Source organism: Heptranchias perlo, chromosome 22, assembly GCF_035084215.1.
Source record: "Heptranchias perlo isolate sHepPer1 chromosome 22, sHepPer1.hap1, whole genome shotgun sequence".
NCBI classification, from domain to species: Eukaryota; Metazoa; Chordata; class Chondrichthyes; order Hexanchiformes; family Hexanchidae; genus Heptranchias; species Heptranchias perlo.
Genome location: NC_090346.1, coordinates 41548977 through 41573162, shown reverse-complemented (window position 1 = coordinate 41573162; position 24186 = coordinate 41548977). Strand labels below are relative to the sequence as shown.

General features: G+C 38.4%; 1 protein-coding gene across 1 annotated transcript; it reads left to right on the top strand.

The window, feature by feature from the left end:
- The first annotated feature begins 54 nt into the window (after positions 1-54).
- LOC137340699 (SPRY domain-containing SOCS box protein 3-like) lies at positions 55-18456 on the top strand. Its single transcript, XM_068003372.1, has 7 exons — positions 55-176; positions 9029-9174; positions 10754-10928; positions 11969-12156; positions 15531-15633; positions 16482-16607; positions 17753-18456. The coding sequence occupies exons 2-7, from the start codon at positions 9043-9045 to the stop codon at positions 18100-18102; spliced, it is 1074 nt and encodes a 357-aa protein (XP_067859473.1). The 5' UTR covers positions 55-176; positions 9029-9042; the 3' UTR covers positions 18103-18456.
- The last annotated feature ends 5730 nt before the right edge of the window (positions 18457-24186 follow it).

Here is a 24186-nt window from a genome sequence, read left to right as displayed (position 1 = left end):
TCTCTGAGAGACGTATTGGAGACGGGCTGGGGGCGGGGTGACAGGGGGGCGGGGATTCACGTTTGGTTGAGAAGAAGAAGAAGATAATTTTAAAAAAACCTTGTTTAGGTTGAGTCCGGTAGTGATTAGGTTGGAAGCTGCGCAACATTACCCGCAGAGAAAGGGTGTTAACCAAGGTGGGTGACTGTTGAATACAAATGAACGTTTTTATAAAGCTGTTGCCGAGGGGTTGCAGATGGAGGCGCTTTCTGTGGTGTTTTTTTTTGTGTGTGTGTGTGCGTGTGTTTGAGGCCTGCGGATCCCGGGGGCTGGGTTCACAGGCTCGCCTCCCCCCTGGTTTGTGCAGCGGTCTGTGTGTGTGTGTGTGTGTCTTTTTTTTTCTCTCTCTCAGGAAAGCTAAACGTTTTCCAGAACATTCCTGTGTTGAAAATCCTCAGCTGGCTGATAAACCCAATTACAACGAATTATATCAGCAACTATAAACTTAAAATAGCCATGTAATTTGGAGAGGGAGGGAAACAGCTGTTGTGCATCAACACAATGCAAAACACAAAGGAGAATCCTTTTTATTGGGACTGTTTTTTTTTTGTTGTAGCTCAAAATCAAGAGTGGGCAAATACATATTGGTTAACTGTTCAACAATGTGCGACATCTTTTTCAAATCAATTTTAAGTCGTGCCGCAGCAAACGCCTTCTATTGTCGCGGTGCGCACCTTTTTTTTTCCCCTACGGCTTTGTTCAAGTATATTTAAAATAAATGCACAATTCACACCTGAACAGCTTTACACGTCCGTTCATACGTTGAGTGCGTGACCCCCCGCCATTTCTAGGTGACGAGGTCATGTTGCTGCCTGATCAGATGAGCTGTCAGTTTAGGTGAGCTGCTGTGCCATCTTCATTCACCTGTACTCTGGTAATAAGTCTGTGAAGTTATCGGAGTAGTTCAAATGTAGCTCCCAATAAAATGCAGGGTTTTTTTTTTAGCAGAATAAGAGTGCAGTTTCTGTCGAATTTATTATGTTGCATCTGGTTTTATTCCAGATGCAATCACTTTAAAAAGTTAAAGAGTTGAGATCTTTTATTGGTTGCCCCTTGAACAAGAAATTGTGGCACAGCAGAATAAAACTAATGTGTCCAGATAAAGTGCCCATGAACAGAGACTTGACCTATGGTAATGAATGGTGTTGTGATGTGTCACTGGGTCCCTATCTTTACTTTAGTAGTAGAGTCACGGGTGGTTTTATTTTTGAAATTTCTTTCTAACTGCTAATGCCAAAGAGCATTTTGTGGAAGTATTTTCTATGGTGTGTCGTGATTCACTTGGTGTGGGACGAAACAAAATTCAAACTTCTGAAAATACCAATCAGTAGGTATACTTGTAGAACCAGTTCTGACAAATGGTCTTCAACCTGCAATGTTAACACTTTTTTTCCACAGATGCTGCCTGACTTGCTGAGCTTCTCCAGCATTTTCTGTTTTTATTTCAGATTTCCCGCACCTGCGGTATTTTGCTTTTGATTGTCATATTTCTCTTTTTTTTTTGGACTTGTATTCAGATGCAATAAACTGATTGATCTTGGGAATCAATAGTGGAAGTTTTCATGTAATAAATGCCTACTAGTTAAATATCAAGACATTTCCTTGGTAGTTTAGGAATATTTCTGTTCTGGTGGAATGGAATAGGAAACCTCTTGCAAGTTGATTTTTATACTTTTAACCAGTTTGATTAAACCTCTGGTGGTATTTCTGTGTCAAAATCACAATGTAATGCTGTTATTGACCCCCCCCCCCCACCAAACTCCATGCTGTGTACACTATTAAAGAAGTTTTTTAAAATGGAAACAGTCCATATTGATATGACTACTATAGATGTTGTCAGCAAGCAGTGGAGATTTTGCCTTGTCTTGGCAGTGAACTCAAGGAATTGTTCTGAGCTTGCTTCACCTACAGATACTAATTCTGTGTTTTGCTGTTTTTATTTTGCACTCTGTCAAGTGGTGCTTTTTGCCTGCTGTTACCAGAATACTTGGCTGACAGGCATGCCCTTCTCCTGTCTGAACTCTTCCATCACCTTCGCTAAGGATTTTTGAACTCTTGAACTGTCGCAGTCTGGTAAATACTAAACCCAAATGGCTTCCAAGCTGACTTTTAGAAAAAATTTTCTCCCTAAATTAGTTTTCTTTCTGCTTAGTATTATCAAGGCCTTGCTTGGAGAGATGCTTCTATCTCTCTGAAAAAAGTAAGAATCTTCTGAACTGTACCACTAACAGACTGATATTATTGAATTGTGACAGTAAGTTCTTCGCCAATAAATTGGCAACCATTCTGAACAATAATTGATAAAATGATTCATCCCGATCAGCAGATGTTCATTTGTGGAAGGCACTGGAATGACTAATGTCCAGCATCTTCTTGACACAATTCATGAAGTCCTGATTCTGGCTACATGGCTTTTCTCCCCCCTCCTCAGTCAATAGTTGTCACCAAATAGTTCTTTCCCTTTATTCCAATGTGTTTTCAGGAATGTGTCAGGGATATCTTCATTCAATACTTTTGACCTTGCAGTTGGGCTCCTGGATGCTTACATGTGTGAAGTGAGATTTTGTAATCTTGGTGGGCCAAGATTACAAAATTTCAATATGCATTGACCCTTTTATGTTTTGTCCAGTTTTTCTCCATTTTATAGCAAAGTTTAAAATTAAGTGTACCATGACGATGCTTACCTTTGCCTCTCACAGTTCAAGACTTCTTCTTTCCATTGGGCCTGCTTCTGTAATTGGGGGTGCATGTCATTCCTGAGTTGCTGAAATGCCAGTCTTTATGGCTGTCTGTTTTCAAGTTTAATCTGTTACCTAGGCACCTTCAGACAATATACTCTATTCTTTGGGAAAATTATCTAGGACTATATTTGTCTAACAGGGACTGAGTAACACTGTATAATACTTCTAAATCTGGATCCAAGCTCAGTCCAGACTGGTAGAATAAAGTTCCTCGTGAAATGAAGGTTTACTCCAGGGTTAGGAGATTGCTGTAGGGTTTCATAGAAGGTAAGCATTTAAAGTTAAGGGTTTAAATTGTACATATGACCACAGTTCAGTGTTTACTCTAAATTGCCGGTCGAAACGCTGACTTAATAAGAGATGATCTTTGACGTTGAATTTGAGCTACATTCTAGGGCAGTTTAGCGGTACTTTCATGTTGTTTGATCTGGCGTTATTTCATACTGATATTGGGTGCAAAATGTGAAATAATTTTCCATTCTATGCATTGATATTCCTCAACTTAATGAATACCACATTTTTATTTTCCAATTCTTGTGTAAATGTGCAAATATGATGCCTGTGTGTTAATCTAGGCAGTTATCTATTGCTAACGTGGTACAAATACGTTTGTGGTAGTCAAATTTCAAATAAAAATAACATTTGTGTACTGGGATTTTAACAGCAAGAGGTGCCAGGAGTATTCTGTGCATGACTTTATTTTGCCCCAGAATACATTCTTTCTAACCTGATATTTTCTTTATGTAGGAAGCCCAGTCCCTCTTTGTTGGCCCCTCCCCTCTTGTTAGCCAAGTCATCAGATTGGTTTAGTATAGATCAGGCACATAGCATTGACAGTAAACCTGATGATTAGATTTTCCAGTATATAGTCAGGCAAACCTAACTCCACAGATTGCTGGCTAATGGTCTGTTGCTGCGGCACACGTGTTTTATCCAGATATCCATCAGAGATATCAGGCCTAGGGCTACAGTATTCTACATATCTTAACAACCAGTAAATTTCCAGAGTGCTAAGTAGCAGAGAATCCACAAAAAATAAACGAATGCAAATTTGATTCTGGTGTGACTAAAAATTTGAATAAAACTTGGAGGTTTTGTTCAGTTTGCTGTGGTTTGAAGCTGAAAATTCAGCAGACTGAAAAAAGCAGCCCAGTAGAACAGATGAGGCTCCAAGGCTTTAAGACTTGATTACTGCCTGAGTAACTTGACTGCTGTTAATATAGTAACATGGTAACAAAGGGAATAAAATGGGATTTGTAGATTCTTATATTAAAGTGCCCCTTCTTTAAGACCTATTTACATAGTAAGTTTAGGAAGATTGTGCACCATGACTGCTGACTGGCACTTCCTTTAGTCCCTCACACATTAGCCTTTTTTCCCTACCTTTTTAACCAACTTGGAAGTGTTGCGTTCAATTAACATTTCTCTTCTCGTTGGTTTCCTTGTTCTGAGTTTCTTTTATTTCAGTTTTTATATTTTAAATGTTTTTCTCCCCTGAGCTTAAATTATTTTGCTTTAGCCACATTTTCCTCGATCTTCTAAAATTCACCTTGCACGTCAATTATGACTTCTAATCCAGTCACAACTATCTATTGAAGAGACACAGATGGTCCATCAAGTCTGCTATAGTGTTTTTCCTTACACGCCATCTAGTCTAATCTCATTCTGCTTCTTACTCTTCATCAAGCACCCATCTAATTCCCTTTGAAAATACTTTTTGGATTTTGCTGCAATAATTATAGCAGATAATTTCACACTCTAACCACTGTCCAAATAAGTTTTCTGACCTTTTTTAAATTCTTTTTTGAGATTTTATTTTTTTGGTCTTGTTGCTATCTAACTGATGGAAACAATGTCAACCAATTGCTATTTACCCTAATATATTCTTCATGCCCTCAACCTTATAAGCTGCAGTGAAAAAAGCCGTTTATTCCTACTGTGTTTTCTGTCCGTTAACCAATCCTCTACCCATGCTAATATATTACCCCCAACCCCATGAGCCCTTATCTTCTGTAAGCTTCTCAAGTGTTGCTCCATAACTAACATCTCATGCTTGTTAATACGCTAGTGAATCTATGCTGTACCTTTTCCATTGCTTTCATATCCTTTGAACCCTAAGCTTTGCACAATACTACAACTGCGGATCAACTAAGATTTTGTGTAAGTTCACTATTGCCTCCCTGCTTTTCTAGATTCTTGACGTTTCTTTACATTGAGCCGCTCTATCCATCGTGCTAGCTTTTCTGTATCCTCCTGCAGTATTTTACAGTCCTGATCACAATTTGCCATGCCACCCCCACTCCCATTTGGTGACATTGGCAACTTTCACTCATTGTTCCCTTGACTACTATGGCAAATTCACTCGCGTATATAGCAAATGAGTGGCCACAACACCACTACCAGTCCAAGAAACCTTTTTTGAGGATGTAACTAGCAGGGTAAATAAAGGGGAACCAGTGAGTCTAGTCTATATGGATTTTCAAAAGGCATGCGTGCCACACAAAAGGTTGTTACAGAAGATAAGGGCTCATGGGGTTGGGGGTAATATATTAGCATGGGTAGAAGATTGGTTAACGGACAGAAAACAGAGAGTAGGAATAAACGGGTCATTTTCAGATTGGCAGGCTGTAACCAGTGGGGTGTTGCAATGATCAGTGCTTGGGCCTCAGCTATTTACGATCTATATTAATGACTTAGATGAAGGGACTGAGTATAATGTATCCAAGTTTGCTGATGATACAAAGCTAGGTGGGAAAATAAGCTGTGAGGAGTCTGCAAAGGGATATAGTGAGATTAAATGAGTGGGCAGGAAGGTGGCAGATAGAGTATAATGTGAGGAAATGTGAAGTTATTCACTTTGGTAGGAAGAAAAGAAAAACTATTTTTTAAATGGTGAGAAACTATTAAATGTTGGTGTTCAGAGAGATCTGGGTGTCCTCGAACACAAAACACAAAGCTACCATGCAGGTACAGCAAGCAATTAGGAAGGCAAATGGTATGTTGGCATTTGTTGCAAGGGGGTTGGAGTACAAGAGCAAGGAAGTCTTGCTACAGTTGTATAGGGTCTTAGTGAGACCACACCTGGAGTACTATGTACAGTTTTGGTCTCCTTTATCTAAGGATGGATACAGTCCCCTTAGAGGCAGTGCAACGAAGGTTCACTAGATTGATTCCTGGGATGAGAGGGTTGTCCTATGAGGAGAGATTGAGTAGAATGTGCCTATACTCCCTGGAGTTTAGAAGAATGAGAGGTGATCTCATTAAAACATACAAGATTCTGCAGGGGCTTGACAGGGTAGATGCGGAGAGGTGGTTTCCCCTGGCTGGAGAGTCTAGAACTAGGGGTCGGCCATTTAAGACTGAGATGAGATGAGAAATTTCTTCACTGAGGGTTGTGACTCTTTGGAATCCACTACCCCTGTGAATGCTGAGTCATTGAGTGTATTCAAGGCTGAGATTGATAGATTTTTGGACTCAAAGGGAATCAAGGGATTATGGGGATTGGGCGGGAAAGTGGAGTTGAGATAGATGATCAGCCATGATAGTATTAAATATCGGAGCAGGCTTGAGGGGCCGTTCAGTTTCCTCCTGCTCCTATTTCTTGTGTTCTTAAACATCCCTTTACCCCTACCCTATATTTTCTGCCCTCCAACCATCTCTCTATCTGTTACCACATCCCCCTTAATTCCATGTGTTATTCTCTTTGGCATAAGTCTCTTGTGTTACCATATCAAATGCATTTTGAAAAACTATATCCACTGTATTCCTTTATCCTTTGATATTTCTTCAAATACTATGTGATTGGTTAAGCCCAACCTGCCCTTTAGAGATTTGTACTGACTGGCCCTGATTAACTTAAGTACTTAATAATTTCATCCCATATTATAGACTCTTGTAGTTTACCAACAGCTAAAGTAAGACTAACTGGCTTATAATTTCCTGGCTTATCCCTGTCTCATTTTTTTCAAGAGGGGTGTTGCATTAGCCACCTTCCAGTCCTTAGCAGCATTTATGCAGTTTAGACTTTATATTGACTTTAAATATCCAGGTCGCCGATATAACTGTCAACTTTAATACCAGGATATGTTTGGTAGGTGGTTGTTTAGAGACTGGTAATATGGACTTTTTTTTAAAGAGTTGGTTATAAATTCTTGGTGCTATATAGTACAACTTTCTGTGATCTGGCTCTTCTGGAGTTGTCTTCTGTTGGGCATCTATGCAATTAAAGTTTTTTGTGCTTGTTGCATGGAGCTTTGCTTTTGGCTTTCTTCATCTTTGGGGATGCGCAGAACATTCCACACCACGTTTTAGATTTTCTTTGGTCATCACGAAGATCTGATTTATTTTTGCTAATCTTAATACTTTATTTGGTGAGGATTTGTTATTGTCGCCCTTAACTTTTCTGTGTTTGCACATTAAACATAGGGTTTACAATCACAGATGCCTTTGTGACCATGGCATTTAGTCTTGCTTGCACTACCAGTAGAATTGCTGTTTATGGTAATAGGATTTGATGGAACCATACCTGGGACCCACTAAAACTTGGTCATGTCTATTGCCACCACTATGGTGGCAGTAACACATTCTGGTATTGCCACCAGCAGGATATGGGAGGACAATACTCACCCAACCCTTTGTCTGGAATGTGTAATTTGATCCATTGTCAGGCAGGCGACAGAGTCTTTGAGGAAAGAAACCTATAGAATAAATAACCACCTTTTAAGATGGATCCAAAAGCATTTACTTTCCTATTCAATATACTTGTATTTTTTGGAACAAAGCTGTAGTGATTATATGATCTCTTTGGTCAGCTGTGCATCAGCTTGCCCTCACATTTAGCATTGCACATCTGATTAGTGACTCGGATTAAATCACAGCAGTCATTCATTCATTCATTCATCCTTTCGTCCTTTCATTCCACTTCCATAATACACAATGATATTGCACCCAGTGAATAAAGCACCACCAATGTATTGAACTTTTAAGTCCATGAAAGATTCATCATAAATCAACAATGCATATCACAATCAGCAATATATTCAGTAATATCCCCAGCAAACAAAACAGCCCTCACTTGTCAAGCATTAGCAAGCTATAAAAGATGATCTAGTTGTCATATCAATAACCATAACTCCATGTCTATTCATTTAGCAGGACAAGAAAAAGCTCCTCAGAAACCGGTTTCAACATCAAAATGAGAATGCAGTTTTGCACTCTCAGCTATTAAAAATGCACCATTGGCCTTTACAAAATGTCTATTATGGACAGGAGATAATTATGTAATTTCTGTGATTAGAATCTATTTGTTTGCTGCAAAAAGGGATACCTTTCACTTCACCATTGCCTGAAGATTGTAAATATTAAGCAGAGCAAAGGAAGATAACCTTCAAACAAATTGATGCCGCACTAGCCTAAACTGGTGGGTTTGTCAAACTTATGGGTCTCTATGTTAAGCCCCACACGACTGGTGGGGAGAGGGGTTAAAAATGGCGAACACGACAACAACATGCTGCGTAGGTGTCCGTTAGTGTTTTTACTGCAGCTGGTTTCGTGGCATCCAATTGTCTCGCCATGAAGAGGCGGGGCACTACATTAACATATTTAATCGGGCTCCCACAGTACAACTGGGAGCCTGATTTAAATTTTACAGATGCCTTGCAATTTTCCCAGGGGTCGGAAAACCCGACAGTGAAAAGGGGGTGGGTGTTGCCGGCTCCACAAGGTAGGTGCCTTTCTCAGCACTCCTTGTGAGCCAGGAGGATAATGGTGTACCTTTTTTTTCCCCCCACCCCCCTCAAGGCATAGAACATGGATGTCAGAAAAATCTTAACTGTATCCTTGTGGGAATAAAACTGGGTGAGCTTTTCACAAAACAAAAAAGTGCATTGTTTGGCAGATGCCCTATGCTAAAATATATATGGGCACATGGATCTGGTGAAAAGCTTAAAAGGACATTCGATGAATTTCTAACGTTGCTCTTAGTAAGTGTAGGGTAGCTTTAAACAAATACTTAATTTGAATACCTCTTCGTATCTTGTAATTTTAAAACTTTTTTAAAAAGTGGAGGTGCTGTACATACAGCAGTCTCTGAGAGCATCCCATCAAAATAGCTTAATTGGGAGGTTGTTTACTTTGGCTTTTAATGAGACTTGACTAACAGTAATTTTTTTTTAAAAAGTAATGTTTATAAAAATTAGAGCTGTCGAATGCCATAGCTAATTTATTGTACAAATCTTACTACGTTGCAGATTTTAGGAGCACCATGTCTCGTCGTACCAGAAATAATCGTGCCTGGCGGTATGTGTACAGTGGTATTCGAGATGCTGATGCTGTGGCTGTAGTATTGCCTGATGGGTCAGTAGGTCCTGGCCCTGGTTATGACTCGGATGGGCAGGTATGTAATATAACACAGGTTAGCAATGAAATATTCTATTTACAGACTGAGTAGTCTACAAATGAATAAGATCTTCTTTTCTAACCTCCTTCCTAAGTTTGTGACATCCCTTTTAACTGAAGCCAGTTGTAGTGCTAACCCAGTACAGACAGTAATCAATCTTGAATCTTCTAGTCTCTGACCTAATGATCAGTGGAGTTGCCTCATATACAATTCACTGTGTTCTTGCTCTTCTTTTAGATATAGACTTAGATTACATAGCAGGTCAAGCACACCTTAGAGTCACCAATGGGCAACATGGTGCTAGGATTTAGAAGGCTTAATTCCGGATTCAAAATTGTTATTTTTTTTAAGATGGCATTGCATACGCAGGAAAACTAGTTGTGCTGCTTTCAACAGTTGAGTAACTTTATTGTAGTTTGAAATTGTTCTGTGAAAATTTTTTAAAATCTTACCTAATAAATCTGATAAGCAATTTCTATGACATCAGCTCGCTATAAATGCAAATTTGATTAAAATTATAGAATGATTGTCATTTAATGTGCATTTTGACCTGATCTCTAATTATAGGACAGTATATGGCTTGAACTTTGACTGTTAACTGTAACTTTTTAGTCTGTTGGTTTATTCAGTAGGATCTAGTATGGCAAATATTTGAATTTCCTGTTTTAAAAATTAACCAGAAAAGGAATGATAAACAATTTTATATTATCATTTTGGTCTCTGGATTAATCTAGTTTTTTTTCTGCAAAATTACATACAGTTTGAATATTTAATAAAATGGAAGTTCTGCAAAACCCACCACTAAAATAGTTTGCTAAATCATATGAAGAATGTAACTTCTTTGTCCTTGATGTTAAGTCCCAGAGATTGTCTCTTGTTTTCTGTAATACGTTGGGCATAATTCAGAGTTAAGGTAATTATCCACTGTGACAATGATGTTAACCAGTGAAGTTAGCAAATAGTTTCATACAATCCATGCTGCTTTTTAAAAAAATGTAATCACTTTTAGGCCAAACAATTTTTTTTCTATATAGCTATCCGTTAGTCTGTACATTGGGTAAGTCTAGGCTACAGATTTCTTTGCAGCTGATGCACGAGAGCTGACCAAACTTTCCTGTGACAAGGTGAAAGTTGTTGCTTCTTTGTAGTAGTACTTGAAATGATGTAGTTAGTTTTATTATTGAAGAGCAAAGCTGAGAAGCCTTGTGTGTAGCAGCTTTCAAAAAGCATCTCCCTGGGCAAAAGTTGATTTTCACTGAAGATCTCTGTTCTGTTTCTTACTTGGAAACCGCAAGCATTCATTGTTTTCACGAGTGAACTTTTCTTACCCAATCAAATATGGGTCAGTTTTCAATTCACATCTAATTGTTATGGAGATTTTTTTTAAAAAAATCTGAAAACCTTTACAACTCTATCTTTGGTTAAAAATTGCAGGTGCAAAATAGACAATAGTTCTTGCTGGAAAAGCTGCTCACAGTACTGTAACTAATTAATTTGTGCAAGAATTAGTGTTGATACGACCGTGCTGTAACATACAATGTTTTTTTCATGTGGATTTTTTTTTCATCTCTTCAAGCACAGCGACTCTGATTCTGAGCCAGAATTCCATTTGCCACCATCAATCCCAACTGCATTACCTGTGACAGGAGAGTCATACTGTGACTGTGTAAGCCAAAGTGATACCCGATACTGTGGTAGTATGCGCAGTTTCCATCGCATGAAGGACTGTCATTGTGGAGAAGAAGATGAATGTAAGAATGAGTAAAAATTGTCTTTATTTTTAAGGGATTTGGTAGCACTGTAAGGTTATAGCAGTTAATAAGTCTGTAGGAAATGTAAACTGATCACGTGAAATGTTTAATCCCGATGCTGTGATTCTGGAAGAACTTCAGTGATAAAGCACCAGGATTGAACATTCTACAGATCAGAACTTTTAAGAAATCAGTCAACAACAGAACTGTGGGAAATTAGAAAATTTGCCGTACTTATTCCTGACGTAAGAGGAGGCTGTATCAACTTTACTAAGGTGGGGTCCCTACTGACACAAATCGAGCTACATCAGTCAACTTAATCAGAATGAGGTTTCAAATAGCTGCTTTTCAGTATGGCTTACACATTTCCATTTAAGGAATACCTGGTGTCATTGCTACCAGTACTTAATTTAAACTATAACTGCTGGATTTGCCGTTAAGTGGACTAAATGGAGGATAATGGGTTTGAGTGATTTCAAGATGGTGATTTCATTCCTGAGTTCTGACAATTATGGCAAAAATCTGAACCATATAATAAGTCTACAGCCATCAAATCACTCCCATGTACTTGTTTGATCCATATTATAGAGTAGGTGAACCGATATTTATTGCCAGTTGTATTTTTTTGCTTTGTTGACTGCAGTTGCCATGGAATGTACAGGTAAGGTTAGTGTGCTCTATGTATTTGACTTGATGGCATTCACACTGAAGAACTTTCACATGCTAAAGGACTAATAGTTATGATGTAACCACTGCAGGTTTTCCAAATTTATGATTAACAGTTGAATACTGGAAAATATTCTGATAATGGGTGGTAATTTAAGAGGAATTAAAAATGTACTTTTTCCTTCCCCCTCCACCCCAAATTTTTTTTTAAAATAAATTTTTGTGCGCTTTTAAATTTGCACGGGCATAGCTTTGGTTCGTCACAATCATGTCAACACCTGCGATGTTCCTGTAATCGTGAAATATTAAAATGAGTAAAACATGACTTAGTGGTAATTTCAAAAGTTTTTTTTAAAAAAAACACCTCCCTGCAGATTTTGAATGGGTGTGGGATGATTCTACCAAGTCCTCTGCTACGCTGCTGAGCTGTGAGAGCCGAGAAGTGAATTTCCACATGGATTACAGTTGTGGAACAGCAGCCATTCGTGGGGACAAGGAAATGAGCGAGGGACAACACTTCTGGGAAATAAAAATGACCTCCCCTGTATATGGTACAGATATGGTAGGTACAGTTAAACTTGGTAGAAAAATATGGGCAAGGTGTTAGCAGTTAATATGATGTAATTAAGCTTTTAATTGCACGTGGGTCATTTCAGGAAAAGTGATCTTTTACTGAAGGTAATTGTGCACAGTAATGAAAGAGACACCACAAGGGTGTAGGACTAAATTGGACAGCTCTTTCAAAGAGCTGATACAGGCCTGCCGGGCTGCATGGCCTCCTTCTGTGCTGTAAGGTTCTATGTTAATGCAGCACTAAAAGCCATTTTTTGGATTTGATTAAAGCTGGAATCTGGGACTTGGTAACCAGTTTTACACCCATGTTCATTTTCACACTGTCTCGTATATGCTTATCTTCATTTTGTTCACTAATGTTAAGTTAATTTTGCTGTAGTGCTAGATCTTAAGATTTTTTAAAATTCTAATTGTCATCCCTTTTAAGCATTTCCCCGAAGCATTGCGTATCGCTGTTTATCAATCCTTTATTCACACAGTTCCTACGGGAACACTATCTCCCATGTTCATTCATTAATTACTGCCTCCTGTCCTGCACCATTCCCTATCTAAAAGGCCAGAAGGGGATGATCTTTAAAACCTCTGTTAATTGCAGTCTGGAAAAACAATCTGGGTTTACCCACTGGCTGGTTTTATAAATATCTTGTTTCCTTTGGGAATGTGCCAGTTCTTCCTTTTTTTGGCTTATATGGGGAAGTCATCAAGTGAAAAATGAAATAAAAATGGATATAAGTCCCCACCGCTTTTAGCGGGCACGTTGGATGGTTTAAAGGGGTAGCACTATTATTATTGATCAAGACTAGCAAATCACTATTGAAGCTGTAACCCCACACCACTTATAGAAACATAGAAAATAGGAGCAAGAGTAGGCCGTTCGGCCCTTCGGGCCTGCTCTGCCATTCAAAATGATCACGGCTGATCGTCTAACTCAGTACCCTGTTCCTGCATTTTCCCCATATCCCTTTAGCATTAAGAAATATATCTATCTCCTTCTTGAATACATATAATGACTTGGCCTCCACTGCCTTCTGTGGTAGAGAATTCCACAGGTTCACCACCCTCAGTGAAGAAATTTCTCCTCATCTCTGTTCTAAATGGCATACCCCGTATCCTGAGACTGTGACCCCTGGTTCTGGACTCCCCAGCCATCGGGAACATCCTCCCTGCATCTAGTCTGTCTAGTCCTGTTAGAATTTTATATGTTTTGATGAGATCACCTCTCATTCTTCTAAACTCTCGTGAATATATGATGTGGAGATGCCGGTGATGGACTGGGGTTGACAATTGTAAACAATTTTACAACACCAAGTTATAGTCCAACAAATTTATTTTAAATTCCACAAGCTTTCGGAGGCTTCCTCCTCCGAAAGCTTGTGGAATTTAAAATAAATTTGTTGGACTATAACTCGTGAATATAGGCCTAGTCAACCTAATCTCTCCTCATACGTCAGTCCTGCCATCCCAGGAATCAGTCTGGTAAACCTTCGTTGCACTCCTTCCATGGCAAGGACATCCTTCCTCAGATAAGGAGACCAAAACTGCACACAATACTCCAGATATGGTCTCACCAAGGCCCTGTACAACTGCAGTAAGACATCCCTGCTCCTGTACTCAAATCCTCTTGCAATGAAGGCCAACATACAATTTGCCTTCCTAACTGCTTGCTGCACCTGAATGCTCGCTTTCAGCGACTGGTGTACAAGGACACCCAGGTCTCATTGCACCTCCCCTTTTCCCAATCTATCACCATTCAGATAATCTGCCTTTCTATTTTTACAACCAAAGTGGATAACCTCACATTTATCCACGTTACTGCATCTGCCATGTTCTTGCCCACTCACCCAACTTGTCTAAATCACATTGGAGCCTCTTTGCATCCTCCTCACAGCTCAGGGTTCTATAACAAGGGGGCATAGATTCAAGGTAAAAGGCAGGAGGTTTAGAGGGGATTTGAGAGAGAACTTTTTCACCCAGAGGGTGGTTGGAGTCTGGAACTCACTGCCTGAGAGGGTTGTGGAGGCAGGAACCCTCACAACATTCAAGAAGCATTTGGATGAGCACTTGAAATGCCATAGCATACAAGGCTACGGACCAAATGCTGGAATATGGGATTAGATTAGACTGGGCTTGATGGCCGGCGCGGACACGATGGGCCGAAGGGCCTCTATCCGTGCTGTATGACTCTATGACACATTCCACCCCAACTTTGTGTTGTCTGTAAACTTGGAAATGTTAGATTTAGTTCCCTCATCCAAATCATTGATATATATTGTGAATAGCTGGGGCCCAAGCACTGATCCCTGCGGTACCCCACTAGTCACTGCCTGCCACCTGGAAAAAGACCCGTTTATTCCAACTCTCTGTTTCCTGTCTGTCAACCAATTCTCAATCCATGTCAGTATATTCCCCCTAATCCCCCCCAATTTAGAGGAATTAAGTGCACAAAGGTAATTAGACCATAATGAGATCCTATTTACTTCTTGTAAGATTCCTTACATTTGTTAATGCAGTCAGTGCTGAATAGTGCAAGCTGTAACCCAACACCAATTAGAGGTGATTAAGTATACATGGGAGTTGCACCTTTTTAATGAGGTGCGATCTACTCACTGAACACCAGTTTCTGCCCAAAATACACAGAGCACTTAACATTCGAAGTGGCAATTTTGTAATTGATATAATGGAAATTGGCTGATTTAAGTTGTGGGGACTATTGCATAGCAGATCTATTGACATCTGAAAAGAGACAAGATGGGTTATAAGTTAGCCTTTCAGTTGGAGACTTGTCAGAGTTGAAGTGGAGAATGAATTCTTTGAATTCAGTTCAAAGTTCTTTGGCTACCCAGTGATACAGATTTGGTAAAATAAAACAAATGGTAAAAGATCCATTCAAATTAATATTAAAAATCATTCTAAGCTGTAACTGTTGGTCAAGTTTTGAACTGACTGACAGTGTTAACTTTCACATTGCAGAAAGCTGACCATCAGGTTCATTACTTTTGATAGTGAATGGCTGGACTTGGATCTTCGAGCTTAAATAAAATGTGCATTACTATTCAATTGAAGATGATCCAACCGTATATTCATTGATGTTAATGTGACATTGTCATGATCTAGTAGCTTCCTGTACAGTGCATTAAATCTATCCATTGTTACACTAAGACAAATGTTAATGTACTTAATGATTTCTGTTGAGGTAACATGCAGGAGGAAGAATTAATGTGGGCACTATGAGCAGCAATATTTGCAAACACATTCTTTTTGAATATACTCATGGCATCTAACCATAGCGATTAGAGTATTATCTACCTTCTGTAACTTGATGTATTTGACTTGTCCTGTCTTTTATTTTTGTACACTATTTAGATGGTAGGAATAGGAACAACTGATGTCAAACTGGACAAATTTCGTCATACCTTTTGCAGCTTACTGGGAAAGGATGAAAATAGCTGGGGTCTCTCCTATACAGGTACTACTCTTGTGAAATGTTTGGAAATACTAGGGTACTTTTCCTTGTTTTTGGTCAGTTTTCAAATCAACAATACCAGCCCTCCATCTAAATTGAAGGTGGTTTGTATGCTATTTTAGAGGATCAAAGCATAACTGTACTTGCGGATGCAACAGCACACTCTCTTGAACCTGTCCTGCTGTCTCCATTCCACTTCCAGCCAAGGAAGGAGTTCAGCTGTGGAGGGGAGTGCTTTTTTTCCCTTTTACTTAGCACTGATGAAACTGCTCAATAAGATTGTAAAGCTGTTTCACCAATGCTTTGGATAATATATACAAGCCTTGTGAGACTCTGCTCACTAGGAAAAGTGAGCAAGAAGTTGACTGGGAATGGAGAAATAAAAAATGTAGCCACAAAACTGGGGGCAAATTGGGAGAAGAAAGGACAGTAAATGAAATTGTTCTTGGACATTGTATGCATACATAATTTCTGTGAACAAGTTGGAATTCTGTGCAAACAGGATTGATTTTCAGTGCAAAATGTTTTGTTTGCACTCTGTTTTCTGTAATTGGATGCAATTTTTAAAGTAGTTTTGTGAAAAGGATCCGATTTTCACGTGCAAGCCTCATACTGAAGGAGATCTTGAAACTCAATACTCTTTGGATACGGGCAAGAATTTTGAGACCATCCCTAAGTTTTTAAACCTCTCTCTAATTTCTATCAGAGTTTATAAAATTTAAATGATTTCTAAAAGCTACTTTTATTTGAATCTTATTTATACATGTGCAATAGATCATTTTGAATAAAGTTGTAGTCTTCATGTGTTTATAGCTGAGGTTTAAAAAAAATATTCAATTTGTTTATTGTAGGTGTACTGCATCACAAAGGTGCCAAGATTCACTTCTCAACAAGATTCGGACAGGGCTCCATCATAGGTGTTCACTTGGATACCTGGCATGGTACCCTGACGTTGTTCAAAAATAGGAAATGCATAGGTATGATCTAGTTTTAAGTAGTTGGAATTTTATATTACCTATTGATCCTGAACTGAAATGTTTAATATAATTGACTCAAGTTAATTTTCACTATTACCTGTTAATCTCCAGTAGATTGGATGTTGACCTACTGTTGTTGCAAACTGTGAGCTATACAAAAACATGTTTTTAGAAATACACTATATTTTAATAAATATCACCTAACAGTCTGGATTATGTTACAAGACATCAAAACATTTGAGGGGTTTAAATTACTTCTTTCAACTCAAAGCTGTAAACGTACTGCAGTTGTATCCTGTGAACGTAAAAGGGTCGGGTTCCACAATCAGCTTAATTTGCACTGTGGTGTTCGTGGGCTTTAAATAAAAGGTGGGAAGTCTAAGTGGTGATGCATTCTAAGTGACCATCGGTTCTTTTCTAATGAATTGGCATCCAGCAGCAAAAACTTAAACACTCTCTTGCAACTATAATCTCACTATATCACCATACACCGGAAAACAACCAACAGAACAGGTTTTTAAAAAAGTTTCATGAATATTACATGTTGAAAACTGATACTTCACGCAAAATAAATTACTTATGTCACAATATAAGCCACTTGCACCTGCAGACTCACTTTGAGACTTATGCACTGAGTGCTGTTTAGTTCTTTATTTTCCATTAAAATTGAGTTTTCTCTAGCTATGTATTATGCAAATACTAATGGCAATTTTAGGGTCTTATCGGTAAGTTTTTGCCCTCACTTGCAGTTATCGTAATATAAAAGCCTCGATGAAGTGAAATATAATTTTTCCAACTTAGTTTCTGATTTTTCTGTATTCTATTGAAAATCTTGGGACAAGACATAATTTGTATATTTTCAAAGTCCATATTTTATGGGATATTGGCCAATAACTCGATGCATTAGGAGAAAATGGTGAAATCAGCTCTTTTTGCTCCTGAGTTTTTTAAAATTTGGGGTTTTTTTTCTTCCTGGCAGCTAGCAGATCTGGCAAAACCAAATTATATTTTAGTGATATTTGAGTGGCAGTTTAAATTTGACACAAGTTTTCAATAGTCCAAAATATTTGCTGTATTGTGAAAAGATGAATGAAGATAATGGTGTGTGCCCAACTGGCATTAACCAAGTGTTTTTCCTTATAAAGGAGTGGCAGCTACTAAGCTGCAAAACAAGAAGTTCTTCCCAATGGTTTGTTCAACTGCAGCGAGGAGCAGTATGAAAGTGATTCGATCTTGTTTCTCTCCGACCTCTCTTCAGTACCTCTGCTGCCTCCGGCTCCGACAACTAATGCCTGATCACAATGACAAATTGGAAGTTCTTCCCCTACCTCCGGGTCTGAAACGCATGCTACGCAATCGGTTGGGTTGGGTCCTTTCTATGAATCATGAAGGCAGTGGCAAAGAGGCTGCATGCAGCTCATCAGGCAGTGATTCCGATAGCTCTTCCTCAGTAGACGCTGAAGCTTGCCAACGGAAAAGGTGTCGGCGGACTTAACACTCAAACTGATTCGATTTTTCTTTTTTAAAATCTTGACTATTGCAACTGCAGCAGTTAAAATTATACTTCGTATGGACATGGACCAGTGCTGCTACATGATGAGCCAAATGCAAGATATGATCAAAGCTCTCAACTTCATTTTTAATGCTTCTAGCTCCTTGCACCAAACTATTGGGGATTGTATTACCTGTGAACTGGGATCGGCAGAAGTGCTATTTGACGGCCGAAGACACTCTTCTGAATAAAGTACCTGTGTACTTCAAGAATTTTTTTCAATCTACATTTTGGCTTTTTGTAGGTCATTTTAGTGCTTTCACCTAAAAATATTAAATATTCAGCTTGTCTAAAATATTTACAGCATGTTTATCTTTTTGTTTTGAGAAAACATCAGCAAGATCTACTGCCTCGATGGTTGAGTTTCTGAGCCATAAGAGACCTTTGTTTGATTCCTTGTCTATGCTGAGTTAGCTCTCAGCTGGGGAAAAGGTAGGGTGCTAAAGTTCGCCACTGTGTCCTTGGGTTCAGGGAGGGGAAAATTAACGAAGGTTCCTGTTCCTAATAGCTATCTAGCGACTGCTGCTTGAAGTGTACATGTGAATATCGGGCGAGGACAAGATCGGTTGTGGATGTGATATCTTTTTCTGTCAAATAGCTTGCTGGCAATGACGGCCAGGGCTTACGCTTACATTTGTGGTTATTTGGTTGAGCTGATTTTCAGGGAATCCTAATGGAACTAGGGAAAATAAACTGAAAAAATTTACTGATCAACAAAGAAAAAGAACAGCAATGGGAAGCATTTAAAATGGTGATCAATAGAGTCCAGGAGAAATATATCCCACTAAAAAGCACCAACAAACTAGCCAGTAATGATATACCATGGATGAATAAAGAAATAAGGGCAAAATTGAAACTGAAGAGAAAGGAATACACTAAGTACAAAGACAACAAAGAAGCCGATGACAAAGCGGAATACTAAAAGGTTAGGAAAGAAGTTTAAAAAAAACAATTAGGAAGGCAAAGAGAAACTACAAAATTAAATTATCAAGGACTATAAAAAGAAATAGTGAAGTATTCTACAAACACATAAATAACAAGAAGAAAAATCAGGATAGGGATACATATGATAAACTCACAAGTAATGACAGCGAAATGGCAGAAATATTAAATAATTACTTTGCCACAGTATTTACCAGGGAGACTAACATGGTGAGCATGACATTTGAAGAAGAGATCAAAAAAGATGTAAAGACATTTAAGATAGAAAGGGGGGGAGATAATTGATAAATGAATCTAACTTGGAGAGGATAAAACCCTGGTCCGGATGGATTGTATCCGGGCATATTAAAATAAGTTAGGGAAGAGATAGTAGAGGCACTATTACACATATATATATAAAAATTCATTAGAAAAGGGAATTGTGCCAGAGGACTGGCAGACAGCTAATGTGATTCCTATATTTAAAAAGGGAGCTAGAACCAGTCCAGGGAACTATTGACCAATTAGCTTAATGTCAGTGGTAGGAAAGATAATGGAATCCTTACTCAAAGATGTAATAGAAACACATCTAGAAACTGAAAATATAATAAAGAAGTCAGTACGGATTTCAAAATGGAAGGTCATGCGTGACCAACCTTATTGAATTCTTTGAAGAAGTAACAGAAGAGGTAGGCAAGGGTAATGAAATAGATGTAATATATTTGGATTTTCAAAAGGCCTTCGATAAGGTGACACAACTAAGGTCAGAGCATGTGGAGCCAGGGACAAGTAGCAAACTGGCTACAAAACAGAATAGGATTAAAGGTAGTTACTCAGACTGGCAATAGGTGGGAAGTAGTGTTTCACAAGGATTGGTGCTGGGACATAAACGATTTGAACTCTGGAATCTAAAGTGCAATTTCAAAATTTGCATACCCTACCAAATTGGGGGTATCGTTAATACCGAGGAGGATTACGACAAATTAGTGGAGGACATTAATAAACTTGCAAAATGGGTGTGTAATTGACAAATGAATTTCAATATAGTTAACTGTGAGGTATTTTGGTTGGAAGAATAAGGAGGCCACATACTGCTTGGATAATAAGAGTCTAAATGGGGTAGAGGAGCAGAGGGATCTGTGGGTACAGATACACATCGCTAAAAGTAGCGACGCAGGTTAATAAGGCCATAACAAAAGCAAACTAAGCACTGGGGTTTGTTTCTGGAGGGATAGAATTGAAAAGCAGAGAAGTTATGTTAAACTTGTATAGAACTTTGGTTAGACCACACTTGGAGTACTGTGCACAGTTCTGGTCTCTATTATGAAAAGGATATAGAGGCACTGGAGAAGGTGCGAAAAAGATTTATTAGGACGGTACCAGAACTGAGAGGTTACACATATCAGGAAAGATTGAGCAGACTGAGGCTCTTTTCTCTAGAAAAGAGAAGACTGAGGGGTAACCTAATAGAGGTCTTTAAGAATACGAAATGGTTTGATAGGGTAGACATAGAGAAGATGTTTCCACTTGCGGAGAAGGCCATAAATATAAGATGGTCACTAATAAATCCAATAGGAAATTTGGGAGAAACTTCTTTACCCAGAAAGTGGTTAGAATGCGGAACTCACTACCACGAGGTGTCATTGAGGCGACTAGCGTAGGTGCATTTATGGGGAAGCTAGATAAACAAGGGAGAAAGGATATGCTGATAGGGTTATACGTAGTAGGGAGGGAGGAGCTCGTGTGGAGCACAAACACCAGCATGGACCTGTTGGACCGAATGGCTGTGCTGTAGTACAGGAAGGCACGTATTCCCTGTGGAGCCATATCCCAGTTGGGATTTCCTTCAGGAGAGTAGAGAAGAGATGGGTTAGTTGGGGGGGGGGGGGGGGGGACCTTTTGTAAACTTGTTTTTGGTAAAAGTGTAATTAATAATTAAAATCAATACCAATGTCAATTTTAATGTTGCATGACTTTTTAGGGAAAAAAGAAAATAAATCTCCAACTCAAATTGGGGTTTAACCTTAATTGCTGTGTGGTGCCCAAATGTACAGTGTGAGCTGGAGCTGGCTGCCAGTGGCTATAATGAAGAACAATATTCCTCTCTAAGCTGCAATCAATTACAAGATCTGAATGAAGAAATATATTGATGGGTTTCATTTGAGGTTTAACGTTGACAACACTTAAAGTCCCTTTCCTAATACAGGAAATATGACAGAGTTGCGGTGCTTCTAGCTATTTCATTCTGCCAAATCTATGTCTGACATGGCCATCAGCTGTTTGTGAAATTTTTGATAATGGTCATAAGCTACCCTGGTAGTTTGGAGTATTTGTCTTTGCTCAGGCCAGTGAATCATTGTCCAGTACACTGCAAATAATGGCAGCTACATCGAACTTGATGAGCTCCATCAAAGAACACCAGGAGGATCCCAGATTGTACTGCTGATGTAATAGTAAAAGTCTAGCCTTAGATTTCCCCAGTTTCACAGATTTATGGTACACGTGTCAACAATTTGGGAACAGTTTTATAACTGCAAGAGTGAGGCTTAACCATTTTATGTAATTATTAGCATTTTGTGTTTTACAATCTGCATCCCATTCTGTTCCGATTGAATAGTTCAAAATCTTTGAGTTAGTATATCCTAACTTAACTCCCCCTCCCATAACTAGTTTCACAAGTTTTTTAAAAATTGAATGTTGTAAGTTACACAGCAACTATTTGGCAACTATAATTTACATTAGGCAATAAAAGTTCTTTTGAAGAGACATTTTAAAAAACAGGATATAAAGTTACTTGTTCCTATGGCCTCCCACCCTTCCCCTCTAGCCTCTGTGAAGTGCTTTGGGATTTTTTTTGTATGTTAAACTCACTATAAAGATGCAGGTTGTTATTGATGACTTGCAGCTCCCTACTGGGCTGGCTAGTCTCATTCTAATGTATTTTGCTTTGGTTCAAATCCCAGCTTCAGTGCATAGTTGGCTTCAGTGGGTCATTTGTCATTGTGCTGTGATACAGGGATAATGTTGCCATATCTAGCATGGAAGTTAGGACACCTGTTTTGCAGATTGCCTGATTTTTTTTGCCCATTAGAATTTAAAAATTGGGCAGAATGCCAATCCTGTATTCACTTTGTGTGTGAAGTTCTGTGCCAGGAGTGCAAACTAGTAACGTTGCCTCCTAATTGATGGCAGCCCATTCTGCCTTCCTGGCAGAAGATGGTTTGTGTGGAGGTGGGAAGGCAGCTGTAAAAAGAGTGTATAATAGAAACCGCTAGTAATTTTTGAAAGCTTTTGAGTTGCACTTGCATGTACGTGTGTACTTCCAGAATTGATGTGTAACATTCTTCAACACTTTAAACTGTGGAATTTTTGAGTGTAATTTGCATTTCTGGTTATTTCCATTCTGGTTCCAAATCAGTGTTGTAAAGTTTAAACTTTTCTTTTACTTGGTCCAATTTTCGAACGCTGTTGTAATGTAGCCGTGCTGTACCTTCTGTTCCCTTGGAGTCATGTTTTTCCAATTCTTATTTGAAGGTTTTCAAAATGGACAGCAAGACAATATAACAAATATATGGTATTTGATCATTGGTAAATATTGCACGCTACAAGGATAGTAAATACAGGAGGAAAAAAAAATCCAAAAGCGGCTGGTAAGTACTCAACTGAGTGCCCCTTAGAAAGATGTATTCAGTCCAATGTTATAGGGAGGAAAAAGATAACCAAACAAGAAATTGGCTAATCTTGGAACAAACTCAGTAAAGTCAAAGCCAAGAGAAAAAAGTTAGCTGGAAGAAATTAAGCAAGAGTGGTTGAGATAGCTGTATGAAATGAAATGCCAAAATAACCATAAGTATTGCATTGTAGATATGAGAGTTGCCATTTTATACCAACAGAGGTTTGATTGGAGGCAGGAAGGCAGCTGCAAAATAGTGTGTATAATGGTCACTGCTAGAAATATTTGAAAGCTTTCAATTGCACTTGTATGTGTGGATTTCCATTTTTTTGTTGGATCAAAGCATCATTCTATGCTTTAATTGGGGAATTTTTCAGACTGAAATTGAATCATCCATATAATAAATAAAAGGTCCCAGTATAATCCTTATTACCAACATCAACCAATTTTGACAGACTATACTTATCTAAGTTTTAAGTATGCCACTTCATTATAAGTGTAAATGATTTATGATTTGATTTTATTAAAAAAGCCCTCCATATGGCTGAGATTAAAGTCTCATGGGTACATGTAACTGGAATCATTCCAATCAGTGGCCTCATGATCATCTTCTATAGAAGACAGGTTATCTAAGATGATGATCCATACCATCATGCAGTAATGATCTAATATAACAGCAAGTTGTTATGCATATTTGACAGGGGCAGATTATTTGTACTGAAGACCAGTTACAGCACTTTCTCCTATTGGATGACCTTTATAGAAATTAAGGAGAGCTTTCCTCATCTTTTTAATTTTTCACTGTGATTGCTTTTTTTGGAGATCAATGTGTATGTTTTTGATGCTTTTTAGGTCGGTGCCCAAAATATTTTGTGAATTCATGTAAGTAGTTGTGCCTAATCTGAACTCTTTTATATGGAAACCCAATAGCTGAACAAAAAAGATATCCTTGTCCTGTTTAACTCTTGAACACTGAATAGTCTTTATAACTTCCAAAATATATCAATTATCCACATTTTTGATAAATTCCATTGAATGAAAATACTTTGAACTAGATGCTTTTAATTTTAAAAAAATTACATCGCTGAATAAATTCAGAAAGGTTCTATCGGAGGGTGTCTTGCAACTCTATAAAATGGCAACACAGAAAATTTTGAATGAATAAAATGTATTCAGATGTATAAAAGGCAGCTGGGAAACTTAGTAGTTTGCTGATTTGTGGTTTAATGTCTGTTGTAATTATCATTGCACCACAGTTTTATTAGAGTAAGTTATTTTGATTTATGTTTGCTAGGACTACCATTTTTTTATGATTCCTGGAAGAGGTCAGACTTGTATCACTATCCACCCCCTTAAACAGCTGGGGTATTTGATTCCTAAACCTCCTTGTAGATAACCATTAGAGACTAGAAGCAGCTATTTTTTATTGTGTA

Coding starts and splice junctions, on each gene's coding strand:
- LOC137340699 (XM_068003372.1), top strand. CDS start 9,043: ATGTCTCGTCGTACCAGAAATAATCGTGCCTGGCGGTATGTGTACAGT. Junction 15,634..16,481: donor CTGGGGTCTCTCCTATACAG/GTACTACTCTTG, acceptor TGTTTATTGTAG/GTGTACTGCATCACAAAGGT. Junction 16,608..17,752: donor CAAAAATAGGAAATGCATAG/GTATGATCTAGT, acceptor TTCCTTATAAAG/GAGTGGCAGCTACTAAGCTG.